Source organism: Furipterus horrens, unplaced genomic scaffold, assembly GCF_987537825.1.
Source record: "Furipterus horrens unplaced genomic scaffold, mFurHor1.1.pri manual_scaffold_9, whole genome shotgun sequence".
In the NCBI taxonomy this organism is placed as follows: domain Eukaryota; kingdom Metazoa; phylum Chordata; class Mammalia; order Chiroptera; family Furipteridae; genus Furipterus; species Furipterus horrens.
Window position 1 is genome coordinate 16,770,412 of NW_028327179.1, and position 14,620 is coordinate 16,785,031.

Below are 14,620 nucleotides of genomic sequence, written 5' to 3' on the forward strand. Positions count from 1 at the left end.
AGATTTAATAGTGACAAATGTAAATGGATCTAAGATATCTAAAATAACTAATATGATATGAATATTTCTGTGATTTTCATTGGTGGCATCACAGGCACTGGTAATTCTATTGTAGTTTGTTGTTTATAGTCATAATAAAAGTAAATTAAATTTCTATCAAGGGTAGGTGAAGAAAAAAGTTGCAATTTTTTCCCATTCAGGTTCACTGCTTCTGAGTTCTATCCAAAGATTCCTTGTGGGTCATGAACCATTAATTAAAACCCCTATGGCTTTCTGTTCGAGTAAGAATAGGACTCAAAGCTGTTATTATGACCTACAAGGCACTACACGATTTAGTCCCTGAGTATCTCCCACACTCCCCCTGCCTACCCCTCTCTTCTTCAGCCACTGCAACCCCCAACTCCAGGCCCTTATATTTGCTCTTCCTGTATTTAAGATAATACCACCTCTGTCCTGGTTATTGATTTATTGCCTCTGAGGTCCAAATTCACCCTTCTGTCTGACAAATATTTCTCCTTTGCCAGGGAGTAAGATGTCAAACCACATCTGTAGAGGGTACTGCAAAGATATTGCAGGAGGAAGAAACTTCTCCTCCTGCTCTTTCTGGTGGCTCACTGGGAAGGCTCCTGCAGGGTGGGCTTTTATCTCCCACGCTCTGCTTGCAGTTTTTTCAGAGTTAGGTGCCCAAAGGGTGCCACTTTCTCATATGTTTGGCCACCAAGTGCTTCCTCTGGCTCTTGGCTTGGCCTGGAAGGTCGTCACCGTGGGCCCAGACAGCAGGGGCCTGTGTCAGCCGGGTCCCTGATGCCTGTAGCCTCCTACACACAGCTTTGTTCACCGGGGCAGGGAGTGCTGGTTCGCATGCTTGCTTCCCCACTCCTGCCCCAGGCCTTTCCCCCGTCCAGATCAGCCTTCTTTAACCCTCTTTCCATCTCACACCTCTCAGTACTACCGTCTTCAATGCACACTTTCACCTCAAATCTCATTTCTGTTTCTCCATGCAGCCCCCCTTTCCTTAACAGGCTGGCACTGTTTGGGGCCTCAGCTGCACCCTGAACATTTTCTTCAGCGCTCTCTCTGTTGTGCCCTGGGATTGGATGGCTGGATCCCGTACATGCTGGTGCTTATCTGTGTCCTGGTACTGGAGTGGATTTGGGTCTTTGTATGACCCCAGCGGATCTTGAGCATCACTGGTCGTATCTGTACCAAACTTTCTGAGTTACTGTTTTACTTATTATTGTATCTTTTACATTTTTTTATCTCACAATTTTTAAAAATTGTTGTTGTGAACCACTGTTTTAACTCATGGTTTGCCTCATGGGAAAGAATAGCGTAACATACTCATGAGATTTCTTGTCTACACAACAACCTCTGACAAAAGCGCAGTTTTACTCGAGGGCCTTCCTTACAGTGTCACAGTGATGCTAGAGTGAAGTTTGGGAAAGATTTATGTTTTATAAATTTAGTGCTCTAGTAACATTTTCTCATAAGTAATTTCTAAATATTATAAAGATTAAATTAGGATTCATTGGAGAACACAGTAAAACTTGTTGATAGTTGAACCATTACCTCTTTATATGGAGTAGATTCCTCAGAGTTGTCAGTGAAGTCTGACTTGATGCTGCACTTCATGGAGCACAATGGACCTGAGCTGGTAGTTTTTTCAGAATATGCCATTGTGTCCATCTGTTCATCAGCTTTTTTAATATCCTTAATAATGAGTATACAGGCAACCATTAGAATAATGCCTTAAAAGTTCAAAGGAATTTTATTGAACATCCCTCTAAAACTATATTTTGCCTCTGTTATTAAAAGCGGTATACTCGTATTCTTACGCAGGTCTTGCTAAAGTTTTCAGGCTTCGTAGAGAGCAAGTCCAACTCATATTAAAATGTAGTAAGTGACAATTACTTATTCTGCAACCCCCCCCCAATTGTATAATTAACTAGAGAAAACAATGCCTTAATCCAAAACAATTATTCCACTAGCAGGGACAGATCTTACTTAAAAGAGCTTTGTGAAGGAGATGACTCAAAGACACTATTTCTGACCCCTTCTTCCTAGCTCATAAATTTATAACATGTAACTAGATGCTTAAATGTGGGGCTGGTCCTGAGCCTAAGGGAGGTCTGAGGAGAATAACATGTTTCACACCTGCCATTGCTGCCCATTCCAAACTGACCAAAAGGCCAACTCATAAACAATAAGAAATTCCAAAAATGTCAAGTTCAACTTAATAAGACTGTTCATTATTAGATAGGGTAAAGCTCTAAACCAGAATGCTCTAAGTCTAGTTTTGTTTTTTTGGTATTCAGAGAAATGAGACCTGTCTTAGTGGTGTGAGTAAGTAAATTTGGCTTCCCCAGGAAGACAGGGGAGGAAGCGGATGAGACAGAAATGAGGAGCCCAGTTAGGATGATGGCAGCAGAGATCAGGGTGGGGAGTGGAGATGAAAGACATTGGTGGATTTAGGTACAAAGGAGAATATGCACATGAAAGGCTTCCCAGGGACACTGATTCTTTGACAAGCTTAACAACTGTTAATCAGTCTCTTCAAAGTACAATGAACTTTGACCAGTTTTATACTATCCTAACATCTTTAACCAGACAGTCCTTTACGCTATCTCTTTTTAAAAAAATTTCTCTACCAAGAAAAAAAAACCTTTTATTTGGCTTTTTTCAGGAGATAAATTTTTCTAAGAAAGTGCCTTAATAGGACAAAGATAAATTCCTTTTCTGATAAGACTGCTAGACAAGATAACAAATTTTGGTATGTATATATCTCTACCTGTTTTTATTTCATTTTCATGTGGGAACTCACTAAAGGAATATGTTTGTAAAAAATCACACATGTTCAAGACAAATTATTACAGCATTCATTTCCCTGGTTTGAACTTTTCTGAAAAGTTCGATTGGATAATGCTAATGTTACTAATAGTAATATAACAAAATTTATCATGTCAACAATAATTCAAAGCATTTTACATGAATGAACTAATTTAACACTCACAGACATTCATGAATAGGTTACCATTATTTTCCCCATTAGAGATCAGAAAACTGAGGCAAAAAAAAAAAAAAATTAAATAACTTGCCTAAGGTCCAAAAGCTATTAAGTGGAGGAGTTGGGATTCCAGTTTAAAACATGTAAACATGTAAACATTACCTGTGACATTGCAAGCGAATAGTATAGACCTTGTTGTGCCATTAGTTCTGCGTGTGTTCCTTTCTCCACCACTATCCCATCCTTCATGGTCACAATCACATCTGCACTTCGAATAGTGGAAAGTCGGTGGGCTACCACAATCGTCGTCCGACCTTTGCTTGCCTACAAAACAGCAAGTATCAAAAAAAAAAAAAAAAGTAGAAATAACAAACTCTTCAATATTCAAGAAAACTGCTTGTCATATTTTACATGTCAAGAATGTTATCTTTGAATATAGAAATTTAGAAACATTGATAGATTAGGAAGGCCAATAGAAATTAAAATGAAAACAAAGTCAGAAAGTTAATTAGATTCCACATTAGTGGATTAATAAAACCACCGAGTCTTAGAACTAGAAAGAAAACTAAAAACCATCTAATCTCAGCCACCTAAGAGCTGTCTGGCTAGTAACTAAAAGTAACTTAAGTAAATAACTTAAACTCACTATTTCTCATTTTTGTCTTTAAAATTGGGGTAGTTCTTAACTAGGTGGGTATGATTCAAGGTAGTATATGTTTAGCTTTTTACAAGCCTCCTATACATCTGGAAAACTACACATAAATGTACAGATCAATACACTCAGAAACCAAATATATCCAGAGGCATAGTACCCAGATTAAGAAACAGCCAGCTTTTTATCAGCACCCTGAAATGCTCTCAGGCTCTCTTCCAATAACTGCTGCCCAGCTCACCCACACGAATGGGAGCCACTATCCTGACTTCTAACAGCATAGATTAGTTTTAATTTCTTTGGGTATTTTATATGAATGGAATCATGTCTGGGCATCTTTGTTTAACATTGTGTTTTTGAAATTCATCTCTTTTGTTGCATATAGCTGTGAGTCATTCATTTTTAATGCTGTATAGCATTCCATTGTGCAAATATACCACAATTTATTTACCTGTCCTACTGCTGTTTGACATTTGGGTAGTTTCAGGGTTTTTTCTATAATGAATAGATTTTTATACATGTTTATTTGTTGAACATACGTCCACAATTCTACTAGTTATATACCAGGAGAGGAATTGCTGAGCCATATACTCAACTTTTTTTAGATTCTGACAAATAGCTTTTGAAAGTGGTTGTCCTAATTTATAAACCTCCAAAAGCACAGGAGAATTTTAGTTACTTTATATTCTCACCAACACCTGGTAATTTCTGTCTTTGTCTGGTAGGTGAGTACTATCATATTGTGGCTTTTATTTGCATTTCCCTGATGACTGATAAAGTGGAACAACTTTTCATATGTTTAGTGACAATTTGGGTATTCTCTCTTGTGCATTGTAGTTTTTTTTTTTTTTTTTTCATTTTTCTATTAGAACTGTCTTTTCCTTGTCACTTTTCATGAGTTGTTTATATATTTGACATATGAGGGCCTTTCAGATACTATGTTTTATGATTATTTTTTCCTCTACATGGTAGTCTTTTCACTTTCTTAATGATGTCTTTTGATTAATATAATTTAAAAACTTTAGTGGAGTCTAACTGATCAACTTTTCTTTTACAATTTATGTTTTTTTGGTGTGTCCTATTTAAGAAATCTTTACTCCAATGTCATGTGGATGTTTTTCTTTGATTTTACAATCTTTAGCATTTGCCTTTCCTATTTAGCTCTATACATTATCAGAAATTGTGTGTGGTATCAAGTAGGAGTCAATGTACATTTTCCACATAGAGTAGTACCCTCAATCCAAGGCTTCACTTTCCATGGTTTCAGTTACCCTCGGTCAACTGTGGTCTGAAAATATTTAAATGGAAAATTTTAGAAATAATAAATTCAGAAGACATTTTGAGATAAATCATATTCATATAACTTTTTTTACAGTATATTGTTAAAATTGCTTTATTTTATTATTAGTTGTAAATCTCTTACTGTGCTTAACTTATAAATTAAACTTTATCATAGATATAGATGTATTGGAAAACACATAGTTATGTATAGGGTTTGGTATTATGTGCAGTTGCAGGCATTCACTGGGGATCTTGGAATGTATACCCTGCAGATAAGGGGACAAACATGTAAGTTAACCAATAGCCCCAGCAGCACTTTTTGAAAAGACCATCTTTTCTCTGTTGCGCTGCAGAGCTGTCGTTGTCATTAAATCAGTTGACCATTATTTTGTGTCTGTTTTGCATTCTGTGTACTGTTCTATTCAGTTTGTCTATTACAGCACCAATACTACACAGTCTTAACCACCGTAAGTTTAAAATAGGCCTTCTTATCTATTAATCTAAGTCTTTCAGCTTCACTGCTCCTCTACAATGTTGTCTTGATTATTCTTCAGGTAATGTAGTTTTGTAAAATGCTTAGCACAATATCTGATACATTGGGCATAATATAAGCACACTAAAATTTTTCTGGGTACTTAAGAACTTCTAGCTAATATTATTATTATTAACACTATGGTACTAATATGTTATTGATATTGAATTTTTATTCTTACTTATTATAGAGAAGGAAAATGGAGCTCAGACAAGTTAACAGGGTTGCTCAAGGTTTCATCTAGTCACTGAAAGGACTCATACTAGAATCTGCTATGGTGTACTCTATTCTCTGAAAAGGGTCTCTCTATTGCATTGTGTATTCTCAATGAAACAGCTGAGTATTGCTTTCAAACTCTCTTATTCCAAATCTGTAAGTGAAGAAAACATTTTTGAAAACTTTTCAAAACAATAGTAATTGATAGGTGGAAACAGATTTATAATATAATGTTATATGGAAAATGTAGGAAAATGTATGCATCATGTTATCACTATCCATAGAAAAAGACATTTATATAGAAATACATCAAAATATTAACAATGCTTATATATAATAATTGGGCCTCTGAGTTGTATTCTTCTTGTCTCAGTTTTCTCAATTTTATCTAATATACATGTATTACACTTTTCTTTAAAAGCAAGAGAGCTAAAATAATTTGGAAAAATATGTTCTATTTTTAAAAGCTTTTGTTCCTATGAGTAATGTACTTACAGGCACTTGAGCAAAAAATAGATGCTGTTATGAAATACTGAATAGTTACACTGTTATTATTAAAGGCCTTTGTTTTACTATTTTTATAGTACCATGTTTATATTCTCATCTATTTAGCTTATGTTGAGGTGACCATCTAAAGTATCAACGAAACCAGGACACTCTTGATTGGGACAAAAGGGCAAACTGGAACTTTCTCAGGAGAACTGGGAGATATGGTCATGTAATTATAACTTAAAACCTTTTGAACTATGGTTTATGGTAAGGAAAGTTAAAGAGGAATCATATATCGCTCAGGTTAAAAATGGCAATAGAGAAGTGGCTACTACCAAAATTAGGTGCCCTCCATGGACTTTAATACTTAAACTTACTTTGACAAATAGTATTGAGGATGGAGACACTAGAAGTCATTAAAACTAGGCTTCCACTATAAGCAGATATTGTTATTAATTTAAATATACTATGTATCTGTAAATGTCACATACAGGTATAGTTATGTCAGGAATATATACATTCATATACACATACACCTGAGGGGTGTGTGTGCGCATGTGCATGCACATTTTGTACTCCACCAAGCCAACTAAGAATGTTATAAGTTGGGTTGGTAATAAGGATTGATGCCAAAGGTCAGATGTGAGCCTAGGTCACTGTATCATAGTTAGTTTAAGATTTCTCCTAGTCATGGTAGCCGTAACAGGATCCCTGCTAGGACCAGGTTGATGCGTATATGAACTATGTAGTTGCTCAAGGCTCCATGCTCAGAAAGGTCATGCTTTTGGCTCAATGCTCTCCTGCTGCTATTATACAATTATTATCATTATTTTTTGGTGCTGAAACCCAGGATTGACATCTTGCAATTCTTAATTTTTGAACAAGAAGCCCCACATTTTCATTCTTCACTGGGCTTCACAAACTATGTAGCGTAACCTGACTATTGGTAAAGGTATACATGTTTTCATGTAGGTATACCTTAGTTTATACCAAGCATGGATATTAAGAAAGTCCTTTAAACAGGTAAATTTTTTAAAAAGGAAAAAAAAAAAAAAATGGCTTGACATCTATCCAAGGCAGGGTACCTTCTTGTCATGACCTCAGTTAGCTTCTAATAATCAGATTCAAATCATGATTCAAAGCATCTAAATTTATTTATATTTAACCTGCACCTCCTGTCACATAGAGTAGATAGAAGCGATAGCTATTTCTGCCCTTTGTCAGCCCTATCTGTGCTTCAGACACTTTTTCTAGAAATATGAAATAATTAAATAATATGACTAACACCAAAATTTCCCTTAATTTTTTTTTTAGTTTGGAAGCAGATCATTATATCACATGAATAGCTAAGCCATGTTCTTGAACAACAGACAAAGAAGACTAATGATGTTGTAATGAAGGCCACTGTTTCAATAAACACTCATAATACAGTTTACTCTGACACATAATGATGAACATAACTCTTACTGTACTACGTTAATTAAATACAAATTGTAAAGAATATCATAGATAGATATCACATTTGTAAAGGAAAATCTAACTTTCAATATTTTCTTTATTATTCAATTCCTAGATTTGAATCTGGTGTGTGCCAATTTCTGGGTCTGTGGTCTTAGATTAGTTAACCTCCCTGAGTCTTAGTTTCCTCATTTGTTAAATGAGGAAAAGTTACACTACCTATATTTTAGGGTTATTGTGCAGATTAATGTTCTTGGTACCAGGCCTTGTACATGAAAAGTTTCTAGTAAATAATAGTTTTGAAGTTATTAATTGAATATCTTTAAGCTGCAGATCCTTGACTATTTATTGAGGCCAATTCAAAAGACAAGTTAAGGTTCTTGCCCTTGAGAGAACTAATAAGGGAGGCAGAAAACAATTTTAACAAAGAAATAAATCTATAATAGAATGATATAAAAATACTATAGGAGTACAGAAGTGATGAACTGTTTAGCTGAATAGAGAAAGATCGCCAAATCAATGACTTTTGAGTGGTGTCTTAATGAATGAATACGTTTGTCAAATGGGAAAAAGAGGAGGGGCAATTATAATAGAGAATATAGCAACACAAGGCAGTTGGTCCGAAAAGAACATGGATTTGTGGGAAATAATAAGGTGCACATATAGCAGAGGTTATGGAAAACAGAATGTTATGGGGCTAGGAACAGAATTTAGGACTAATTCATATAAAGCTATGTTAAGTAATGTTTCTCCTGTAGGGAATAGAATTTATCGGAGGTTTCTGAACAGGGAAATAGTATATATAAATGAAATTTGTTCTTTAAAAATTACTCGTCACTTTGTATTTACATATGAATACAGAACTTTTAAGGTCTTTTTCTATTAGATTTCTATTTTTTTTCATACAGGCAGATCTTATCATGTTTTTGAGACTTAAAAGATAAAAATTATGGATGCCATAATAAATAACTATAGACATAATAGTTTGAACTGTTCTTATTGCTGTTTTTCTCTTTTTGCTCCTTAAGACAAATACATATATGTAATAGATACTATATATATACATTTTTAATTTCAGGTGATGAACACTAGTCAATTCTGTTATCTTTAAAAAAGAAGTAGGAAGACCATAAAAATAGTCATCCATCAATAAGCCAAACAATATTACAGGTTAATGTTATCAACTATGGATGGCAAAAATAATTCATACTTTTCAGAATATTAGATTTTAAAGAATGTGAGCTTTTGAAAGGTTCTATAACTAGCATTTCTCTCTCTGGTTTTGCTTACACAGTCCTGTGAGCTGACGGGCAAAGTAGCTTATTTCTCTCTGAGAAACAGGAACACCGCAGCTCAGAGAAGTGAAACAGTGGATGCCAGGCCACATGGCAGGTAGGTGGCAGTGCTGAAATACACACTCAGGTCCTCTGAACAGCAAAGTGCACAAACCCTGCCCCATCTCTGTGAGGTGTCTTCCCATGAATGTGACTAAAGCCCTCTGCATTGACTACTTCTTATACCTTGCAAGTTTTCTCTTCCTGTACCTTACGCTAGTACTAAGGACAGGCTTTCATGCAAATGGTCCCTTTTGCAACAGTTTTACATGTGAACAAAGGAGATCTATTTAAATTCCCTCTATTGAAATGCAGGTAATGATGAGAATTACTGATCCTTAACATTGATCATATTGATTGAAGCAGACACACCAAAGAGTTATTATGGATTCTATAACACATACTTCATTTAAACAATATTTAAGTGAAGTTTATTTATGATTCCAAATATGAGCGATTTCCAAATTTTATAAAAAAGAGAAAAAATATTGAAAAAGGAAAACACTAAAGCAGTGCCTCAAAAAATGAGGAGCCAATTGTATAAAAGACAGATTCTGCTTTTAACCAAGATGGAATATCAAGAATAAAATTTACCCTATCATCTGAAACCAAGAAAACAATTGGAATAATGTATGAAAAAATGGTTTCAAAACACTAAACATTATAAGGCAATGGAACATGGCGATTCCCTGAGATATTTGATACACAGAAGATGAGTATTACAATTGCTTCCAGTCCACTACATCATAAATACAAAATAAAACTGATGTACTAGCCACAGGGAACAACAACAAAAAAAATTAATACGAATTGTTTCAGATTTAAAATAGAAGAAATTTTGGAAGCCAAAGTCTCCTAGAAAACTGACCAAAGAAATTTGAGCTGATGCTTTGTCTTTTAGCAGGAATTCTTATGAAGATAAGGGAAGTTAATGCAAACAATTTCATTGTTGTTGTTTTTGCTTTGTTTTTATGGCTGCCTCAAAGTAGATGTGGTAGATTTTCAATATGCCTTTGTTGCTATTATTTCTTCTGGAAAGTACCAATTTGAAAGAATTTCCTAGCATCTCCTCTCCTACTTCACAGTTCATACAAAGCTAAAAGCCAAGCAATTACCTATTTGACCAAAGAAAGGTCAACAGGAAGGTAGGTCTCTACTTGACACTTTGGTGGCCTTTTTCAGATTACTTCACAATTCCATGCACAACCATAAATCACCAGATAATTAGTTTGGACTTTGAAATAGAGAGTGGTTTAAAACATCCCTGAAAGAATTGCTAGGGCAGAGGTAAGGGCCTGAGGAGACCATCTAGCTTCTCACTAGTGGTGGTAATGGCCCTTGAATAAGGGTGGGTAACAGGAAAAGAAAGAACAATGCGAAGCTGGGAGCATTTGAGAGGGCCTGCATTTGACTGCTTGGGCAATTAGCAGGGATAATACACTCTCTGGAGAAGCCTGTAAACACAGAGTGCTGGTGCCCCCCTGTAAGTGTGGGGGTGAGAAAACCATGAGAACACAAGTTCCCATGGACTGCCACTCAAAAGGTTGCCTTTGAGATGGATTGGGGCCCATTGACAACATATGCTGGTAGTCTTCAGACTCTTTTTAAACTTAAAAAAAGACTTTATGCAAAATCCTTTCACCAAATAAAAGCACCTGTGGAAACTTGATCTATTTAAATAAACCATACCAATTACTGGGTGGCTGCTGTGTTTCAGATGATGGTGGAGGAACCCTACCTGCTCACCTACCACACCTCCCCACCTTCTTCTACTCCTCCAGAGGCTTCTGGAAAACCCTAGTCCTCAGTCCTCCAAGAGAACCATCTGTAAAACCTCTCACTACTCCTTTACAAGTTTCCACCTCTTTTAGCTACTGAAGTTTAACTGATCATCTACTGTAAGAAGGTCTCGAGGGTACTTATATAGGAAATATGAAGTTTTTGGTATTTTAACTACCTCCCCATGATGTCAAAAGCCAATTGGCTTGGCATTCTTCTGGGTCAACACTGGTTCCATAGCTGAACAATGTCAAATTACTGTCAGGTCACTTCACCTGTCCTGGAATACTCTCTCTTTTGTAAAATGGGATGCCAAATAGCAAAATATCAGGCTCTTAGAGTCATATTTAATAAGTGACTCATCTACACCTCAACTCCTTCCCTTCAACTTGTAGGAAACTACTCATGTGAAAAAAGAAATGCTTATGTTAAGAGCCTCTAGAAAGGGAAAGATACTCAACATCTAAACTCTGCTGAGATGAGACCATGTGTACTACCTAGTTAATAACAAGAAATGATACTCTGTACTATGAAGTTTTATTTTCATAGCCTGAAATCTCTTTATCTTTTCTTCTAAATAAGTTAACAAATTAACAATGGACAATAAGAAAATGATTTATAGTCTTTTAATGCCTTTATCCTTCATTTAACTTTATTAACAAGCTCAGATTTGTAGCTAAATTAACAAGAAAAAGTAAATGGTAAGGTGGTGGCAAGAAGAGAAAAATGCTAAAATAATGAGCTCATCTTTCTTCCATGATGGAGTAACATCTTACTTATGCCAAAATGCTGACCAATAAATAATACACTATAGATGTCTTATTGGGTAGCAATTAGGAAAATCAATATCTTATATATGAGTTCTCCTTACTTGTGAGGAAGGGAAAAACTTTGGAATAATTTAAATTTACAGAAATCACTAAGACACATATCCAGATCATGGAAAAATATTTTACTATATTTTAAAAGCTTTGTATTGTATTTTTTAAGACTTTGAAATATCCTGCTAAGTAATAATGATTTAAATTCATTTGTAAAAGAAAAATCCAGTACCTATACACAGTAGGATCAAAATAAGCAGCTTAAGGGGACAAAAGCAAGTCTATTATAAGCTTACATGACAGTCTCAATTTGAGGTATGGTTTGAGTTTGTATTCCAAGAGTGGTTTGGGGAAGAGGCTAGATTGTTATTTTTTTTAATGCTGGTAAAATATATACAACATGAAATTTGTGATTCTAAGCATTTTAAGGGTAGGGTCCTCCTGGATCTGAGAGGTTAACTTCTTTTGTATTACTATTATTTTATACTCAGGCTTAAAATGCTAGTATTTTTTTTTGTAGTAAAATATACATAACATAAAATTTTAACCATTTTAAGTGTATAATTAAGTGTGCATTCATTCATTTGTGTGCATTTGTGTGCAACCATCACCACTGCCTTCTTAAGAACTTTTTCTTCATCCCATACTGAGACTCTATACCTTTTGTATTATAACTCTCTATTCCCCCTTTCCCTCAACCCTTGGTAACCTCTATTTTATTTTCTGTGTATATATTTGACTATTCTAGGTATCTCATATAAGTGTAATCATACAAACTTGTCTTTTTGAATCTGCCTTATTTCAGTATAATGTCCTCAAGATCCATCATTGTTGTAGCATGTATCAGGATTTTCTTCCTTTTGAAGACTGAACACTTCAGTTGTACATATATACCAAATGTTGTTGATCCGTTCATCTGTTGATGGACCTTTGGGTTGTTTCTAACTTCTGGCTATTGTGAATGATGTTACTGTGAACACAGGTACACAAACACCAATTTGAATCCCTAATTTTAATTATTTTGGGTACATACCCATAAATGGAACTGATGGATCATATGGTCATTCTGTGTTTAATAAGAGGCTAGTGTTTCAGGTTTTGCTTCAGTCCCTGGCAGATGTATAATCTTGATGCAGGACAGCTTGGGGTTATGTAAATGAGCTCTTGGGCTGACAGTCTGGGCCCAGGTTCTGGCTCTACTGTTGCCCAACTGCTACTCAACTTCCTTGTGTTTCAGTGTGTACATCAGTAAAGTGGGAGAATAAGTGTTCTTATCTCATTAGTTCTCTTATGGATTAGATATTATTCATTCACTTATTCCTTTACTACACATAAAATAATGATTTATGAATGGCATCAAGGAGTCTATGAACCCTTCAATATTAATTGTAAATCTTTGTGTACAAGAGCATTGGTAGATTTTTCTAGAGTTAGAGAGTCTCAATGGGCCCCTGATCTAAGGTGGAGAAACACTACCATAAAAGAAGTTAGTGGACTATAATTTAACATCAAGACTTACAAATGTGAGCTTGATTAAGCAGGTTTATAAAATGTCCCATGATGCTTGGGGAATGAGGTAGTTTCCGTGTTACCTTTGTTCTTCTGGCTAAATTCCAGCCAAGGAAATCCCCTTGCAGAAATCCCCCTTCTGTTCCCATTTATTATAGTGCTGTTACAAATGGTGAAAGAAAGAAAGAATGAGAAAGGAAAGATCTAAAAAAAACCCCAGTATCATAGAGAGAGCAAGATATGTAACTGATAGACACACCAAAATATGTGTGAGTGTGTGTGTGTGCAATAATTAACCTAACTTCAGCTTTGGCAACTACTTCTTGGGGCTTAATTTAATAAAGTAACTCACAGCTTACTCTAATATACCAATTTTATTACTGTTCAGTTCTCTAGGTAGCATAAATATAAGGTAAGGGGTCTTTGAGGAAGACCAACAGACTATATCATAGTGGGAAAGAACAGTGATGATAATGAAAAGCCCAAGAGGGTTGCAACAGAAGCAGTTCTGTCTCTTGTAAGAATAAAACTGTGATGGAAACACTTGCCTGATGATTAACAAAAGCCCTTTTTAAAGGTTCTCCATTGATGTGGTAATAGGTGAACCTTCCTTGATAATAATTATTCCTTAGATTTGCATACCACTTTCATCATTTCAAATAGCTTTCACAGGTTTTATTCCAAAATCAGTGTGGGCTTCCTCCGCTTCCCCAGTGGGGTGCAGGTGTTCACTGTCATGTCTCCTCAGGGTGGGGCAGCCTGGAAGCCTGCTGCATTGGTATGTGGGGTCCAAGCCAGTAGCAGAGTGGAACCCTATAGCCTGTGGCATTAATCTTTGTCCACCAACCCTAGATTCTCCTCTTAAACAAGATTAATGAAGCAAAACTAGTTTCTGGGAAGCCTAAATGAAGAAATCCAGAAACAAGCATTTCAGGCCTTGGAACTATTCTGTATCACACTCAGCCAAAATACATTCAAAAAGAGTTTATTGGCTGTCTACTAAGAGCCAGGCATTGTCCTAGTGTTGGGGACAGCACAGTTCTTAAATCACATCCTTTGTCATCAAAGAGTTGTCATTGCAGTGGAGAAAGAGGGACAGCAAAATAAATGCATACGTGCACAGTATGTTAGCTGATGAAAAGTGCTATGGCATGTTTATGGAGCAGCCAATGTGGGGGAGAGTGACAGGACAGGAGGTTCCAGAAGGAGTTTGGTACCTAACTCCAAGGTACCTTGTAGCTTACTGTAAGGAATTTGGTTCTTATTAGAGTGAAGAGGGAGACCAGGAGTCACTGGAGGATTTGAAGCAGAAGCATGCCATGATCAAATTTACACGTTAATAGCGTTACCTGGTGGCTGTGTTGGGAAAAGATTGATGTGGGCATGGCTGAAGCAGGGAGTCAGTTATTGCAATAATCCAAGTGAGGGCAAGAGTGATAGTTCCTATGTGTCCTTTTTAAATCAAAACCTACCTCCTGCTCCAGAAAACTGTTGATTTGATTTTTAAACACCACTATAGATTAGTTTTCCTGGTTCTAGAAGTTC

General features: G+C 35.8%; 1 protein-coding gene across 1 annotated transcript in view; it reads right to left on the reverse strand.

Moving 5' to 3' along the window:
- ABCB5 (ATP binding cassette subfamily B member 5) overlaps positions 1-14,620 on the reverse strand; it is an 82,930-nt gene that overhangs the window by 34,770 nt on the left and 33,540 nt on the right. Inside the window, exons 14-15 of the mRNA XM_090287809.1 lie at positions 3,167-3,328; positions 1,570-1,710 (exon numbers count right to left, since the gene is read on the reverse strand). Of these exons, the coding sequence (XP_090143935.1) occupies positions 1,570-1,710; positions 3,167-3,328 (303 nt within the window). The remainder of the gene's footprint in view (positions 1-1,569; positions 1,711-3,166; positions 3,329-14,620) is intronic.